The sequence below is a fragment of the Oncorhynchus mykiss genome, chromosome 18 (genome assembly GCF_057628025.1).
Source record: "Oncorhynchus mykiss isolate SJ-2025 chromosome 18, ASM5762802v1, whole genome shotgun sequence".
Classification (NCBI taxonomy): Eukaryota; Metazoa; Chordata; class Actinopteri; order Salmoniformes; family Salmonidae; genus Oncorhynchus; species Oncorhynchus mykiss.
In genome coordinates this window covers 49,459,093-49,477,346 of record NC_143039.1, presented here as the reverse complement: position 1 = coordinate 49,477,346, position 18,254 = coordinate 49,459,093, and the positions used below count along the sequence as shown (strand labels likewise).

At 43.3% G+C, this 18,254-nt stretch overlaps 2 protein-coding genes across 4 annotated transcripts; one reads left to right on the top strand and one right to left on the bottom strand.

Annotated features, from left to right (window-relative positions):
* The first annotated feature begins 1,563 nt into the window (after window positions 1–1,563).
* LOC110496279 (BCL2/adenovirus E1B 19 kDa protein-interacting protein 2) lies at window positions 1,564–18,254 on the top strand. 3 transcript variants are annotated; one of them, XM_090208698.1, is made up of 11 exons: window positions 1,564–1,698; window positions 2,006–2,070; window positions 2,242–2,369; window positions 2,519–2,592; window positions 2,690–2,929; window positions 3,255–3,461; window positions 3,664–3,766; window positions 3,872–4,003; window positions 16,527–16,613; window positions 16,906–17,004; window positions 17,538–18,254. In XM_090208698.1, the coding sequence occupies exons 3-11, from the start codon at window positions 2,308–2,310 to the stop codon at window positions 17,560–17,562; spliced, it is 1,029 nt and encodes a 342-aa protein (XP_090064824.1). In that variant the 5' UTR covers window positions 1,564–1,698; window positions 2,006–2,070; window positions 2,242–2,307; the 3' UTR covers window positions 17,563–18,254. The 3 variants fall into 3 exon arrangements, with proteins under 3 accessions (XP_090064824.1, XP_021427759.3, XP_021427755.3); XM_021572080.3 differs by having other exon boundaries at window positions 1,572–1,698; window positions 2,013–2,070; XM_021572084.3 differs by lacking the exon at window positions 2,006–2,070 and having other exon boundaries at window positions 1,566–1,698.
* LOC110496280 (guanine nucleotide-binding protein G(s) subunit alpha) lies at window positions 4,122–10,629 on the bottom strand. The gene has a single exon (XM_090208699.1). The coding sequence runs from the start codon at window positions 5,182–5,184 to the stop codon at window positions 4,360–4,362; it is 825 nt and encodes a 274-aa protein (XP_090064825.1). The 5' UTR covers window positions 5,185–10,629; the 3' UTR covers window positions 4,122–4,359.

Sequence of the window (18,254 nt, the reverse complement as noted above, 5' to 3'; positions counted from 1 at the left end):
ATGATGTCTACCTCATCTCTGTACCCCACACATACAATTATCTGTAAGGTCCCCCAATCGAGCAGGGAATTTCAAACACAGATTCAACCACAAAGGCCAGAGTTTTTCCAATGCCTCACAAAGAAGGGCACCTATTGGTAGACACTGAACATGCCTTTATGCATGGTGCAGTAATTAATTTTTGGATGGTGTATCAATACACCCAGTCACTACAAAAATACAGGTGCCCTTCCTAACTCCATTGTCGGAGAGGAAGGAAACCGCTCAGGAGTTTCACCATGAGGACAACCGCTCAGGATAAAAAAGAAAAGGAATAGAGCTAAGCACAGGCAAAATCCTAGAGGAAAACCTGGTTCAGTCTGCTTTCTACCAGACACTGGAAGATGAATTCACCTTTCAGCAGGACAATAACCTTAAACACAAGGCCAAATCTACACTGGAGTTGCTTACGAAGAAGACATTGTATGTTCCTGAGTGGCTGAGTTACAGTTTTGACTTAAATCTACTTGAACATCTATTGCAAGACCTGAAAATGGTTGTCTAGCAATGATCAACAACCAATTTGACAGAGCTTGAAGAATGTTTTAATAACGGGCAAATGTTGTACAATCCAGGTGTGGAAAGCTCTTAAAGACTTACACAGAAAGACTCACAGCTGTAATTGCTGCCAAAGGTGCCTCTACAACGTGTTGACTCAGGGGTGTGAATACTTATTTTCAATACATTTGCAAAAATGTCTAAAAACATGTTTTCACTTTGCCATTATGGGGTATTGTGTGTAGATGGGTGAGAAACCAAATCAATGTAATCCATTTTGAATTCAGGCTGTGACACTACAAAATGTTGAATAAGTCAAGGGGTATGAATACTTTCTGAAGGCACTATATCACACATTGCAGATGGAAAGCAAAGATCTAAGCTATCAAACGGGCTTTGTCAACTCCAAAGGTCAACCCCTATGTTTATCAGTATATGAATGCTTGGCAATTTCTCTTGTTTCTAAACATATTTAAGATACATAGGCAGTTTGTGGTGACTGAATGAGGAAATGTTGAAGAGGGATGTGATTACTATGAAAAATGTAACTTCTCAAAATTACAAGATAAGTACTCGTGGTGCAATGCCGAGCCAGCAAATAATGTGTAGATAGCCAAGGAAGTACCAGGTGCACGAAACATCCTTGGGTACAAAATCTCTTAGGTCAATTTTCTATGGACCTTTCAAATCTACAGTAGGCCATACATTTGAGATTCCGAATAGGTATTAGGATGTTTGTATGTGTTTTATAGTATAAATAACAATGAAAAAAAAAATCCTCAATCATGTACGACGAGTTTCAGTGCTGATTCTTTTGTTTGATTCTCTGTGATGTCATACAGCCCAATAGCCTACACTGCATGAGTTCTGAACAAGCATTGCATGTACATGCATGTTTTCACCCTAAAGCGGAGCTTGTGCAGTTCATTCCCGTTGCCTCGGTTACCGGGATGGGCTTGCACTGGCAATAAATACACCACACCTTGACTCTCAGGTGTGGCAATTGTGTCAGTGCAATCTGAGGCTCCGTCATGAGATCAGCAAAACCATAACGTTTACCTCTTTCACTCAAAGGTTACTCATGGTACAGTTGCTGTACTTTTAACTTAACAAAGGCATTGAAAAGTTTTGTCGGCCTGTCAACCAAACACCACCAACAAGGTAACGTTACACATTTGTTGCTTTGTATTGTGTCTGTGCACATGCGTTCCTGTCTCAAGTTTTGTTTACCACGTATTCACATGAATCTAACCAAGACAAACTTGGTGATATTGGTGCAATTGAATGTGTTCGCACTGGTGTAAGGGTCTTACATTCTACAAGTGATTCTACCTTTTCATTGTGACACAAGCTTTGAAAAAGAAAGTACAAAATGGTGACAGACAGTGGTTGTTGCCAAGCCTTGGCTTTTATACCGCACTACTTTGATTGCACTCAATACAAATGAACACTGTGTGTTTTCCACTAGAGGCCAGCACAGGAACAAATCCCTCAGTATACGATCATTTGGCAGAACTGATCCGACACGAACCTGTAGGTGCTACAGTATTTATTTGTTTACTTGTTACCCTATGTCCATGACATTCATCATCATTTCTTTTTTTTACACTCTTTATTCTCCTCAAATAAACATATGAAGTCACAGCTAAAGTTGCTCCTGAGTTGTAATAGCGGTTTGGACTTTTCATTTCTCCGGGCCAAAAGGTCTGCTGTTACTCTTGACAACATCCAATCAGGAAACTTGGCACTGAGAACCTGCACAGCAACAACATGGAGCCAAGAGAGGAAGAGCAAGAAATGGAGAAGGAGGAGGAGGACATTTACATTCCCAGGTCAGAGGTTATGGTCATCAGACTGAATTGTTCTTGTTATATTATCAACATACCAAATATCCAAACAAGTGTTTTTTTTCACAATGAAACACCTATATCTAATAAGAATTCCATAGAAATGTAATTGTTGACCTATCTAAACATTGTAGGTCACCTCCCAGGAATGCTCAAGGCACAGATGCAGTCTCGGGGAACCGCACATTAGCTGCTGATGACAGGCCAGGTAACACTTCAATTCAAAATGGCAACGTTGTAACATCACAGTCACTGTTATAAAGCTCCATATAAATGCAAATCATGATGATTAAATGTCATGGTAGCCCCGCCCAGCAGCCTGGCTCTGACAGGGCCCCGATCCAGGAAGAAGCGTCTGGTGGCTCCCGCCCTAAGTCTGACGCTGGATCGCAGTGACTCGGCGGTGTCCGACGACTATGCCACAGCTGCCCTCTCTCCCTCCCCTGATGACGACGATCTGGGGCTGGACATCGACTTGGATGCCATGGAAACGCCCTCGGACAGCGAGTCCCTCCATTTTCCAGTGCACGACATGGATTTGGAGGGTGAGAACTGGGTGCAGTGGACAGGACAGTCTAACAGCCTTTATCTTTGGTCCGTTTCTTCACTCACAGGTCCAAGATCAGCCAATGAACTTATTGAACAACTTTTACTTTGATTATATTTTTCCCATGGGATAGACACAAATAGGCTATTTTGGGCAATTCATAATATATAGCTATTCCCTTTATATATGCTTTGCATTAGGTGATCTTGACGCCATAGATATTATATATTATAGACAGTACACAACCACTCTCCATCTATGCATTTTGTTATCTACAGTACGGTATGGGAAATTGACCATTGAAACATTATTCCCATTCACAGATGACCTGCTTCGTCTGGGAGTGGCATCCCGTTGCCATAAGGCCCGTGGGTCAGTACCAGAGCAGATGGGAGTGGGCTCTCTTGACCAAGACCAAGTGGACAGCCAGGGCACTAGGTGGCGCCGGTTCCGCACAGGAGATCCGCTTCAGGAGAGTCTGGTCAACATGAGTGTACTGGAACCTTTCCTTCGAGTCTTGTCACATGGGGGTGAGTCCAGAACCCCAGCACTCACTTAATCTGTCGCACTTACCTCACCGACATTATGCAAGAATGTGAGTTTTCCTCAGCCTCGTGGAATTCGGATAATGTGACCGTTTGTTGTGCGATCAACTCAGATGACAGAACGAGCATCTTCACTTATTTTTTGCATGTTCATTTTTGCCTCATCCAAATGTTGTTTTCCTTCCAGGCTACTATGGAGAAGGGTCTAATGACATCATTGTGTTCTCTTCCTGCTATCTCCCTGAAAACAACATGGAGAACTACCAGCATGTCATGGACAACCTGTTCAGGTCTGAGAGCTAATCGATGAGAAGCCACAGTCTTAGTAAAACACTATCTGAATTGGCCACTTTTCAGGTCGACATTCCTAACCACAGCACCACTAAACATTGCAGGTACGTTGTGGGAACGTTGGACCTGATGGTTGCGGAGAACTACGTCATTGTGTACCTGTGTGCCATGGCCCAGCGTGACAAGCTCCCCACCATTGGCTGGCTCAGAGAGTGTTACACCACCGTTGACAGAAGGTTAGTTCTGTTTACTCAAATTGGCTTTGGTTTGCGGTCCTATTTCAGAAAACTATATGCCACAGTGAGTAACAAAACAGTACAAAAATATTTGAACTCAAAAGTATCTCATGTCAGCGGAGTCTACAAGTCGTAGGCCATGTTCCAGGGCGAATAAATTGCAGTCATCAACATTGCAGTCAGAGTGCTATATTATATGATGTGGTTAGTGGATATGTTCAACACCTATTCAGGCATTGTGAGATCTGGCAACTGCAATGTAGTTGGCCTGGAACACTGCCAAAGTCAAATCTCAAGTTATTTTATTTTATGCCAAGGTAATTAAGTCTCAAGTAATCAAATCATTGACATTTGTCTCAGTCGGTGAAAAATAAGTGTCTCAGTGTCGAAAATCTACCAAGCTGGCTATCTGTCAAGACACGGAAGAAGAGCCGGATGTTTTCCGTGTCAACTGCACAGGTGAAAACCAGATGACAGTCCCTTTCGTCTGGTTGGCCTGCTGTACTGATCTTCAGAAACTCATCATGTATGAAGTGCTTTGCCCTGGTGACACGAAGGTCCTCCCCTGGTACTGGTGTTGAAAATTCCGGCATAGTGTAGTGTGCAAATTCTGGGAAATACTCTTCCATTTTTGATTTCCCCTCCAAAATCTTCTCTGCTAGGAGGTCCTGTTTGTTCAGTAAGACCCAGACTGGAAGGGTCCTTAGCCACCTGTTGTTCCAGATGATCTTGAAGAGGTTCAGGGCCTCCTGCAGCCCGTTGGTCTGGCTGTCCTCCTGAATCACCATGTCATAGCTGCTGCTGTCCACCACAAAAATAACATCCCACACGTCAGCAAAACACCGCATCCACTTTCTGCTTTCGTACCTCTGACCTCTAACATTAGATACATGAAAATGGATACCATCCATCTCGAAAAATGTCTCGGACATCCCTGAAGCATTTTTACTGTTGTTTTGTATGTAATGCATTTTCTCCTGTGCAGTGGGTTCCACATGTAAACAGCGCATCTGATTTACTATCGTGCGTTGCCCAGATTCATCAGCTCCTAACAGCAGCAACTGGCGCGGGCAAGTCATTTGGTTATTATGCTTGTCTTCTTGCAGCTGTTTATTAATCCTTTTGTTTGAGTCTTTACGTGCCTTCTCAATACGTTGGTCTTTACTGCACAGGCAACCCATATTAATTCAATAATACTAGATTCCTAGGCTTGCCTAAGAAAAAACCCCAGAAATTAAGAATAATCCTCCCGTAAAATGTCACTCTGGGGGTCTGACACTGAAAGCATCCTCTGCCACTCTCAGAAGGTTGATTCCTAGAACGTTTTCACTGTGAATCCGCAATGAAGTCCTCAAGTGTAGTGTAAATGTAAACATTCAGCAGTAAGTCTAAATGCAGGCAATGAGTTTTCGAATCGAGATTCCCACGATGTCGTACTGTGGAGCCACACTGAACTTTAGCGGTATTTTCTAGAACCGACCGATTTTCACGAGTAGCCCAGAATTCAAAACTTTGCAGTTCTGTCAAAGTGCAGCCATGGCTATATGCTCTTCCTTTCACCACAACGACAGTAAAGCAAGTGGAAGAAAGATCATTAAAAAGTAAACTTCTGAAACAATATTTACACAATTCCACTAAAATGGGCACATGCGATCATTACACGAAGCTCCTCCCTGATTCGAATGTCTTGCTGTAGCAGCATTGCGCAAATTGTAGATTTATATCCTTTATTTCCCAACCTTGTAATTTCCCCTACGCAGCATCTGGTGAAATATGACTCTGTTTGTGGAAACGTGTTGTTTGTGTTAGAAGTTTGTGTAGAAGCAGAATTATTGTGTTGAATATGAATAGACCCAGGGTGTGGCGCTTAATTAATGTCCATCTTGCTCTGATAAGATCTGGCTGTACACAAATGAGGGCAAACACTCCACCTAAAACCTGTTGATTTGTAGTATACTATGGTCCATTTTATTTAACTAGGCAAGTCAATTAAGAACAAATTCTTATTTTACAATGATGGCCTTCCCCTGCCAAACCCTCCCCTAACTCTGAGGTCATTAAAGATCCCATGGAATTTATCATAAGAGTAGGGGTGTTAACCCCGGGGTCCTGGCTAAATTCCCAATCTGGCCCTCAAACCATCATGGTCACCTAATAATCCCCAGTTTACGATTGGCTCATTCATCCCCCTCCTCTGCTCTGTAACTATTCCCCATGTTGTTGCTGTAAATGAGAACGTGTTCTCAGTCAATATACCTGGTGTAAAAAAATAAAAAATAAAAAAACAGACAATGCTGGGCAATTGTGCACTGCACCACCCTATTATGGGACTCCTGATCACAGCCGGTTGTGATACAGCCCGGGATCGAACCAGGGTCTATAGTGAAGCCTCTAGCACTGAGATGCAGGGCTTAGACTGCTGCGCCACTTGGGACCCTTCCTGTGTGGGTCTTACTGAACAAACAGGACCTCATAGCAGAGGTTTTGGCAGGAACATTAAAAATATACAACAACAGTGGCATCAGAGGACCTTCATGTCACCAAGGCAAAGTACTTCAACATCATTATATAACATCATGTTTTATTTTATTCAGCTAGGCAATTTGTTTTTATTAATGATATAGTAGCGTCCCTACTCAAAGTCAAGTCAGCACAGTTGCTAATTAGTCTGGTTAACGCCTAATTCTTGAAGTCCTCCTGACTTCAGAGTCGGGAATGGCTCTTTGATGTTGTTGGCACAATGCGTTGATAATGGAGGAGGCTGTGCTTTTTCTGGTTGGCCCCCCTCTGTGTCTTTCTCACTCAAACACCCACAGGCACAGCCACATATAGCCAGCCCCCTTCCATTACAATGTTTGGATTTTCAAATCTAAACAACGAGAGCTCTCAACCCCTGAGAAAAAATTGTAATAAAATAAAAAAAGAGTGAAATCCATTGCACAATTTCTGAGCGAATATTGCATTAACAAATGGCCTCCTATCCAGGCCAGTGTGGTCACAGCTCTCCCTGTGCTGTGAGTCACATGGCCAGGTTAGTAGTTGATAGCCTGATCCACCATCCACCACTGTTGCGCTCTCGTGTAGTGAAACAGAATTGAAGCTACCAAGACGAGTCTCAAGCCATCACATTTGTGACTGATCCTGATCTAACTCAAGTCTGCACTTCATTAGGTAATTACTATGTAACTATTTAACTACAGTACCAGTCAAAAGTTTGGACACACCTACTTCATTTCTACATTGTAGAATAATAGTGAAGACATCAAAACTATGAAATAGCACATATGGAATCATGTACTAAGCAAAAAAGTGTTAAACAAATATTTTATATTTGATATTCTTCAAAGAAGCCACCCTTTGCCTTGATGACAGCTTTGCACACTCTTGGCATTCTCTCAACCAGCTTCATGAGGAATGCTTTTCCATCAGCCTTGAAGGAGTTCCCACATATGCTGAGCGCTTGTTGGCTGATTTTTCTTCCCTCTGCGGTCCAAATAGCCCTTACTCAGCCTGGAGGTGTGTTTTGGGTCATTGTCCTGTTGAAAAACAAATGATAGTCCCACTAAGCGCAAACCAGATGGGATGGTGAATTGCTACAGAATGCTGTGGTAGCCATGCTGGTTAAGTGTGCTTTGAATTCAAAATAAATCACAGACCGTGTCACCAGCAAAGCACCCCCACACCATCACACCTCCTCCTCAATGCTTCACTGTGGGAACTACACATGCTGAGATAATCCGTTAACCTACTCTGCATCACACAAAGACACAGCGGTTGGAACCAAAAATCTCAAATTTGGAGTCATCAGACCAAAGGACAGATTTCCACTGGTCTAATACCCATTGCTCATGTTTCTTGGCCCAAACAAGTCTCTTTTTCTTATTGGTGATTCATGCAGTCTCCTCTGAACAGTTGATGTTGAGATGTCTGTTACTTGAACTATGTGAAGCATTTATTTGGGCTGCAATTTCTGAGGTTGTTAACTCTAATGAATTTATCGTCTGCAGCAGAGGTAACTCTGGGTCTTCTTTTCCTGTGGTGGTCCTCACAAGAGCCAGTTTCATCATAGCACTTGATGGTTTTGGTGACTGCACAATTTTAAAAGTTCTCGAAATGTTCCGAATTGACTGACCTTCAAGTCTTAAATTCTTGCCATAATATGGACTTGGTCTTTTACCAAATAGGGCTTATGTTATACCTTATGTATACCTACCTTGTCACAACACAACTGATTGGCTGAAATGCATTAAGAAGGAAAAAAATTCCGCAAATTAACGTTTAACAAGGCACACCTGTTAATTGAAATGCATTCCAGGTGACTACCTCATGAAGCTGGTTATTATCAACTGTGCTATTGTGTATAACGTGTGCACTGGGAGTCGGGAAGCAAGTTCAGGGAGTGAATAATTTAATGAATGAACGAAACATAACACAAAACAAGAAACACGAACAACGCACAGACAGGAAACTGAAACAGAAACAATGACCCCTGGGGAAGGAACCAAAGGGAGTGACAAATATAGGGCAGATAATCAAAGAGGTGATGGAGTCCAGGTGAGTGTCATTATGCACAGATGTGCGTAATGATGGTGACAGGTGTGCGCTATTATGAGCAGCCTGGTGACATAGAGGGCGGAGAGGGCGCACACATGACAGTACCCCCTCCCGACGCACGGCTCCAGCCGTAGGACGCCGACCAAAATGGCGATCCCGGGGATCAGGAGCGGACCGGTCACCTCTGCTATGGCACGGGAACCTGTCGATCCGGCTGAGGCGCGGGAGCATGGCGACCAAGAGCGTCGGAGAGAGAACATACGTGACAGTACCCCCTCCCTGGCGTGTGGCTGCAGCCGCAGGACACCAACCACAGGGACGATCCCAGGGATCAGGAGCAGACCGGTCACCTCCGCTGAGGTCCAGAACCCTGACGAACCGGCTGAGGCGTGAGAGCCTGATGAGCCGGCTGAGACCTCCCCGGTTGCCTCTGTCGAGTCACTGGAACCTGTTCACCCAGCTGAGGCATGGGAACCTATCGAGCCAGCTGAGGCATGGGAGCCGATCGAACCTGCAGAGGCTTGGAAGCTTGTCGATCCTGCTGAGGTATGGAAACCCGTCGAGCCAGCTGAGGCAGGGTAACCTGTTGAACCCGCCGAGGCATGGGAATCCGACAAACCGGCTGAGGCCTTCCAGGTAGCTTCGGTTCTGACAGACAGACCCGACATCACCTCCAAAACAACAAAAAACACTCCCTGATGCTTCGCTTTGATGAGGCTTCATTCTATAACGTGTGCGCTAGGAGTTGGGATGCAAGTTCCGGGAGTGAATCATTTAATGAATGAACGAAACATAATACAAAACAAAAAACATGAACAACGCACAGACAGGAAACAGGAAACAATGATGCCTGGGGAAGGAACCAAAGGGAGTGACATATATAGGGCAGATAATCAAGGAGGTGATGGAGTCCAGGTGAGTGTCATTATGTGCAGATGCGCTTAAAGATGGTGACAGGTGTGCGCCATAATGAGCAGCCTGGTGACCTAGAGGCCGGAGAGGGAGCACACGTGACATTGTGTTAGTTTTTTTGCGTTCATAATGTTACAATACATAATGTTGCTGCTACCGTCTCTTATGACCGAAAATAACTTATGGACATCAGAACAGTGATTACTCACCTCGAACTGGACAAAAAAATGATTTAATGATTTAGACGGGAAGAATATTCTGCTTTCTCAGGAATGGGCCCAAATCCCATTATTTGCATGAAGAAAAGACGGAGGAAAAGGGAGAGGAGGTCAGGCTGCCTTCTGAGAATTCGTAGGTGAGTGAGTAAACCCCCACTACCCTCCATTCTATTGGCCAACGTGCAATCATTGGAAAACAAAATGGATGTTATACAATCAAGAGTATCCTACCAACGGGACATTAAAAACTGTAATATCTAACTGTAATATCTTCAGCCAACGACAACACGGATAATAAGGAGCTGATGGGATTTTCTATGCATGGGCAGGACAGAGAAGCTACGTCTGGTAAGACGAGGGCTGGGAGTGTGTGTCTATTTGTCAATAACAGCTGGTGCATGATGTCTAATATTAAAGAAGTCTTGAGGTATTGCACGCCTTATGATAAGCTGTAGACCACACTATCTACCAAGAGAGTTCTCATCTGTTATAAGGGCACAAGGCGAGACCCAGATGCAGACACAATGGTATTGTGCAGGCAAAAGGTCAAAACCAGTTCGGAGTCCAGTAGGTACCAAAGGGCAGGCAAGCTCGAGGTCAGGGCAGGCAGAATGGTCAGGCAGGCGGGAATGGAGTCCAGAAAACAGGCAAGGGTCAAAACCGGGAGGACTAGCAAAGAAGAGAAAAAGGAGTACGGGAAAAAACACGCTGGTTGACTTGACAAACATACAAGACAAACTGGCACAGAGAGACAGGAAACACAGGGATAAATACACTGGGGAAAATAAACAACACCTGGAGGGGGTGGAGACAATCACAAGGACAGGTGAAACAGATCAGGGTGTGACATCTATATTATTCGTAGCCATCTATTTACCACCACAAACCGATGCTGGCACTAAGACCGCGCTCAACCAGCTATATAAGGCCATAAGCAAAAAAGAAAATGTGACTCCAACATCATCATTAAGTTTGCTGATGACACAACAGTGCTACCACAACGATGAGACAGCCTATAGGGAGGTGGTCAGAGACCTGGCAGTGTGGTGCCAGGAAAACAATCTATCCCTCAATGTGAGCAAGACAAAGGAGCTTATCGTGGACTATAGGAAAAGACGGGCCGAACAGGCCTCCATTAACATTGACAGGGCTGTAGTGAAGCGGGTTGAGTGTTTCAAGTTCCTTGGTGTCCACATCACCAACAAAATATCATGGTCCAAACACACCAAGACAGTTGTGAAGAGTGCACAACAACACCTTTACCCCCTCAAGACTGAAAAGATTTGGCATGGGTCCCCAGATCCTCAAAAAGTTCTACAGCTGCACCATCGAGAGCATTCTGACTGGGTGCATCACCGCCTGGTATGGCAACTGCTCGGCATCTGACCGTAAGGCACTACAGAGGGTAGTGCGTACGGCCCAGTACATCACTGGGGTCAAGCTTCCTGCCATCCAGGACCTATATACTAGGCGGTGTCAGAGGAAAGTACAAAAAATTGTAGAAGACTCTAGTCACCTAAGTCATAGACTGTTATTTCTGCACCACCCCCATCCCCCCCATTTGTTTTTACACTGCTGCTACTCACTGTTTATTATCTATGCATAGTCACTTTACCTCTACCTACATGTACAAATTACCTCAACTAACCTGTACACCCTGTATATCGCCTCATTATTGTTATTTTATTGTGTTACTTTTTATTATATTTTACCTTAGTTTATTTGGTAAATATTTTCTTAACTCTTTCTTGAACTGCATTGTTGGTCAAGGGCTTGTAAGTAAGCATTTCACGGTAAGGTTGTAACCTGTTGTATTCGGCACATGAAATGAGAAATAGAGTTTGATTTGGATTTGATTTAGATTTGGTTGGCTACTTTGAAAAATCTAAAATATTTTTAGATTTTTTTAACACTTTTCTGGTTACAACATGATTCCATATTTATTATTTCATAATTTTGATGTCTTCACTATTATTCTACAATGTATAAAATAGTACAAATGAAGAAAAAACATGGAATGACTAGTCGTGTCCACCACTGTTGCGCTCTCGTGTAGTGAAACAGAATAGAAGCTACCAAGACAAGTCTCAAGCCATCACGTTTGTGACTCGTCTTGATCTAATACAAGTCTGCACCTCATTAGGTAATTGCTATGTAATTACTATTTTACATTTAATAAATAAATGACTTAAAACAGCAGACAGTAAAATAAAGTTAAACCTTCAGTAAATATTCCCAAATAATACCATGAGCACTTAAAAAAATGGTGTATGAGAGTTTGAATGTGCAGTATAGCAACCATATGTACTTATACAGTATAGAAAGTAACCCACAGCAAGTAGCTGGCAATAATAGTGTCACATTGGGCATTAGCATCCTTAGCAAGATTACGAGAGCCTGCTTTGGCACTCCTTCTTCAGCCAGAGGATGGCATCAAAACCAAAGCATCATTTTGAGTTTCCTCCTTACTTCCCGCACAGCCAACCTACAGTTCTCAGGCTAAGAGGTAGTAGATTCCAGGTTTTTTTTCCATTAGGCACAAAACGGAAGAAAATTAACTGAAACTAGAACGGACTACATGGACTTGTCCAATAAAAAACACTTGCATAGTCATTTTCCGTTGGAAAACGTTTTTAAAACGTTGTACATTGAGTGCCCTAATGGAAAGAGTCTTCTTTTTTTCAGGATGGTTACAACAGTGTCCAAAGGCTTGTGAACAGCTTGGCTACTAACATAATCCCTCATATTTCCAGAAAGCTTTGATGCTGTAAACCTTGACCTGGGTCTAATCCTAATAATTGAGCTAAATGTTTGGATCCAGTAAAGGTCTCAAGTGAACTGCAGGAGGAAAAAAGCTGATAAGACCATCACACTGACCTTTGTATGTTGTTGAAATTAACGTCTCAACTTGATTTCCCTTTATATTATTATATTTATTTATTATATTTATTTATTATATTTATAGTATTATATTTATGTATTATATTTATATTATTATATTTATTTATTATATTTATATTATTTATATCCTATTTCCCTTTATACAAATATGTGTAAGGAATTATCCAAGAAAAACCCTGCAGGGATTTCTAGAGGTTGCCTATAGTTCAGACACTCATTTTTTTGTGATATGGTTTAGGACCCTTTCTTTGAACATTTTCATTTGAGTCATTTAGGAGATGCCTTTATTCAGAGGGACTTACAGTTACTGCATTAATCTTAAGATAGCTAGGTGGGACAACAACAACATATCAGGGGCTTCCCCCATAGGGGTGAGAGGGCCAAAAGAGCAAAGATGGCAGAACGGAGAACTCGGGTTGGGGTTTAGGAATGGAAGCCAGTGGAATGTGCAAAGGAGCGGGGCAACATGGGAGAATTTGGGAAAGTTTAACACGAGGCAGGTTGCAGCGTTCTAGATAAGTTGCAGGGGTTTGATGGCATAAGCGGGGAGCCCAACCAACAGCAAGTTGCAGTAGTCCAGACGGGAGATGACAAGTGCCTAGATTAGGACCTGTGCAGCTTCCTGTGTGAGGAAGGGTCGTACTCTACAGATGTTGTAGAGCATGAACCTGCAGGACCGGGTCACTGCATTGATGTTTGCAGAGAACGACAGGGTGTTGTCCAGGGTCACACCAAGGTTCTTTGCACTCTGGGAGGGTCACACTGTGGAGTTGTCAGCCGTGATGGAGAGGTCATGGAGCGGGCAGGCCTTCACCTGGAGGAAGAGCAGCTCTGTCTTGTTGAGGTTGAGCTTGAGATGGTGGGCCGACCTCCAAGCTGAGATATCCAAGCTGAGGAGCGACCTTCCAGGTAGGATGTAATCCAAGAGTGTGCAGAGCCTGAGACACCCAGCCCTGAGAGGGTGGAGAGGAGGATATGATGGTTCATGATGTCGAAGGCAGCGGATAGCTCTAGAAAGAGGAGAACAGAGGAGAGAGAGTCAGCTTTGGCAGTGCGGAGAGCCACCATGACACAGAGAAGAGCAGTCTCGGTTGAGTGACCCGTCTTGAAGCCTGACTGGTCAGGGTCAAGAACATCTTTCTGAGAGAGATAGCGAGAGAGTTGGTCTGAGACAGTGGGCTCAAGTGTTTTGGAAAGAAAAGGAAGAAGGGATACCGGTCTGTAGTTTTTGACGTCATAGGGGTTGAATGTTGGTTTCTTGCGGAGTGGAGCGACTCCGGCCATTTGAAGTCAGAGGGATTGATGAGGGAAGCCAGTGAGTTGATGAGGGGAGTGAGGAATGGGAGAAGGTCGCCAGAGATGATCTGGAGAAGGGAGAAGGGGATGTGGTCGAGCGGGCAGGTTGTCGGGCGGCCGGACACTAGTCGCGGGCTGTCAAGGCATAGGGTAGTTCTGTGTGAGTGGGACCAGTTGACTCATTAGCCTGAGTGAAGGAGGAGCATATACAGTATTGTCAACCTTCTTTTCAAAGTGGTTGACAAAGTCGTCCGCAGAGGGGGAGGAGGGAGGGGGTTGAGGATTAAGGAGGGAGGAGAAGGTGGAAAAGAGTTTCCTAGGGTTAGAGGCAGAAGCTGAAATGTAGAGTGATAGAAAGTGGTTTTAGCAATGGATACAGAGGAAGAGCAGGTAGAGAGGAGGGAGTGACAGGATGATAGGTCCTCCAGAAGTTTAGTTTTCCTCAATATTTGCTCAGCTGCACACAGGCCTGTTCTGTAAGCTCGCAATGAGTCACTCAGCCACGGAGCAGGAGGGGAGGGCCGAGCCGGCCAGGAGAAATGGGGACAGTGCGAGTTATAGGATGCGGAAAGGGAGGATAGTAGGGTCGAGGCAGAGTCAGGAGAGAAGACAGAGAACTATTTATCAAAGGGAGAGATGATATGATAGAAGAGGAGATAGTAGTGGGAGAGAGAGCAAAGATTGCGATGGCATATGACCATCTGGGTAGGGGATGAGTGGTGAGGATTGGATGGTTTTCCAGACAAGATTAAGTGTTTGTGGATGAAAAAGCTCTTTCAATAGTTCTACATTGAGCATGCTTTTCAGTCCAGGAGTAGGGCTCACCTGTGTCTGGAAAACCAGCATTATTCTTTGTGATGTTTTCTCCAATAGAGCTAGTGTTTTGACACCTGACCGTGTCTAGCCAACTTCCCCTCTCACTTCCTGTTGTCTGACTTGGCCCATGTACAGTATCAGGCAAAAGTTTGGACACCGACTCATTCCAGGGTTTTTCTTTATTTTGACTATTTTCTACATTGTAGAAAATGACTATTTTGACTATTTTCTACATCAAAACTATGAAATAACACATATGGAATCATTTAGTAACCAAAAAAGTGTTAAACAAATCAAAATATATTTATATTTGAGATTCTTCAAAGTAGCCAGCCTTTGCCTTGATGACAGCTTTGCACACTCTTGGCATTCTCTCAACCAACTTCATGAGGACTGCTTTTCCAACAGTTTTGAATGAGTTCCCACATATGCGAAGCACTTGTTGGCTGCTTTTCCTTCACTCTGCAGTCCAACTCATCCCAAACCATCTCAATTGGGTTGAGGTCGGGGAATTGTGGTGACCAGGTCTTCTGATGCAGAACTCCATCACTCTCCTTCTTGGTCAAATAGCCCTTACACAGCCTGAATGTGTGTTTGGTGTCATTGTCCTGTTGAAAAACAAATGATAGTCCCACTAAGCGCAAACCAGATGGGATGGCGTATCGCTTCAGAATGCTGTGCTAGCCATGCTGGTTAAGTGTGCCTTGAATTCAAAATAAATCACTGGCAGTATCACCAGCAAAGCACCATCACACTTCCTCCTCCATGCTTCATGGTGAGAACCACACATGCAGAGATCATCCGTTCACCTACTCTGCATCTCACAAAGACACAGCGGTTGGAACCAAAAATCCCAATTTTGGACTCATCAGACCAAAGGACAGATTTCCACAGGTCTAATGTCCATTGCTCAAGTTTCTTGGCCCAAGTCAAGCAAGTCTCTTCTTATTGGTGTCCTTTAGTCGTTGCAGCAATTCGACCATGAAGGCCTGATTCACGCAGTCTCCTCTGAACAGTTGATGTTGAGATGTGTCTGTTACTTGAACTCTGTGAATCATTTATCTGAGGTGCAGTTAACTCCATTGAACTTATCCTCTGCAGAAGAGGTAATTCTGGGTCTTCCTTTCCTGTGCCGGTCCTCATGAGAGCCAGTTTCATCATAGATTTTTATGGTTTTTGCGACTGCACTTGAAGAAACTTTAAAAAGTTCTTGAAATTTTCCGAATTGATTGACCTTGATGTCTTAAAGTAATGATGGACTGTTGTTTATCTTTGCTTATTTGAGCTGTAGTATGGATTTGGTCTTTTACCAAATATGGCTATCTTCTGTATACCAATAAAGCTGGTTGAGAATGCCAAGAGTGTGCAAAGCTGTCATCATGGCAAAGGGTGGCTATTTTTTAAGAATCTAAAGTATAACATATATTTTTATATGTTTAACACTTTTTTGGTTACTACATGATTCTATATGTGTTATTTCATAGTTTTGATGTCTTCACTATTTTTCTACAATCTAGAAAATAGTCGAAATAAATAAAAACCCTGGAATGAGTAAGTGTGTCCAACCTTTTGACTGGTGAGTGAGGTAGACCCTGTCTGGTAGACCCTGTCTTGCGCCTGTCTGGGGAGTCACAGAGACTGGGCCCCAAATAACCTTTTGGAGGGACTAAAGTAACCTTTTGTAGAGATACGTGTTTTATGGAAAGGTTTAAACTGTCAATCATGGTGATGTGAGAGTGGTAGTGTAAATCTACAGAAGATATACTGACAGATTGAATGAACAACTGTTACCTTTACTCTTAAACTTGATTCTGTTTCTCTCGTAGGTTGAGGAAGAATCTGAAAGGTCTGTACATTGTACACCCAACCTGGTACATCAAGGCCCTGATCACCATCATCAAGCCCTTCATCAGGTGAGGGCCACCATCCCCTGAGACACCAAGTCCAGTCGGTCAGGGTTGCTGTTGTTGTTGTTGAGTCAATGGGCCCTGTTACTCCATGAAGCAAAAGGGACATCTATAGAACAATGGCCTTAGCACTGTTTGAGCAGCCGCCCTGATCTTGTAGCTGTAATAGTACAAATCTTAATTGTATATTTATTTTATTTAAACGATGCTGCCCACTACTGTATCTTTATTTTTTTCTACATGTTGGCTCTGTGTCGTCACACAAAACGAATGGCTTCCGATCCCGTCCTCCTCACAGCTCCAAATTCAGTCGCAAGCTTCAGTTTATCGACAGCCTTCGGGAGCTGTCCCAGCACATCCCTATTGAGCGTGTGCAGATCCCCGACTGCGTCAGACAGTGAGTGACACCATCAGACTCTCTCATGCCACATTCAAAACACTTGGGAACTCGGAAATCTCTGACTTACGACCTCAGTGCGTTTAAGACAACTGTGAACTTGTAAAAAAAAAAAAAAAAAGTTGCTCCGACTGGGAAAAATATTTTTGAGTGGTCAACTCAGAATTCCAAGTCGGGAACTAAGGTCTCTTTCTACAGCTCCTACTTTCCGACCTTAAGATCACTGACGTCATTATTTGACCTCGTTTTTTTTCCAGAGTTCCCAGTACTCTTGAAAGCACCATCACACATTCACAATAAGCTACATTAATGAAAGGGGATGGGAAAGCCCATCACCTCACATGTTTATTATGTGACGAATATCTAGTTTTTCTTCATCACTCTTGGGCTACCATTGAGCAAATAAAAGTATTAATTTCAAACAGAAAGAAAACAGTGAGACCCTTCTATTATGATGATTCGTGAACATGTATTGGCTGCGTTTATGTATTTATTGTTTTTCAGTCCGGTTCAATATATTTCCATTCACACAGGTTTGACGAGAATATGGACAGGTGATATGCTGAAAAGGTTGATCTGGACCACAGTGCAAAGGTACATGAAGACAAAACAGTGGACTAAAAAAGGCTCAAATCTGTCAACCAATTACTTGACACGGAGGATGAACCTGGCTGCCCAATCGCACGTCAGTTGTCCTATGAGACAACTTTAACCAAAGCATCTACTGGAGGACCACAAGAAGAAACACTGAGCTCCAAAGGTATCGAGACTGTAACCACGTTTCCATCCACAGTTTTTATGCAGTAAAATCATACCATATAAAAAAAACAAAAAAACAACAGCTGATGGAAACAGGAAGTTTCGCTGCAATGTTATAAATACAGACAGATCATTTGTTCGTTCGACATGTCGGGATATTTTTGTGTCAGTAAAATTAATAATGTGAGAAATGGCAGTGGAAACGCCTTCATGCACAAATATTGATATAATAACCATCATATCGAAGGTAACTTGGAGTCACGCGATGTAATGGGGCGTGGTTCTCCCGCTACAACTCAGGAAACCATGCAGATTATTAGGCTACAGATGAAGTGATGGATTTTACAGGGTGGTGAAAGTGCAATGTGATCTTTATGCCCCTTTCCAATACATTTTGAGGGTCTTATTCTGGTGACATGATGATCAGTGCTTGACTGCCATTTTTGACCAATAAAAATATTCTCACCTCTTATCCATAATAATCTCATCAT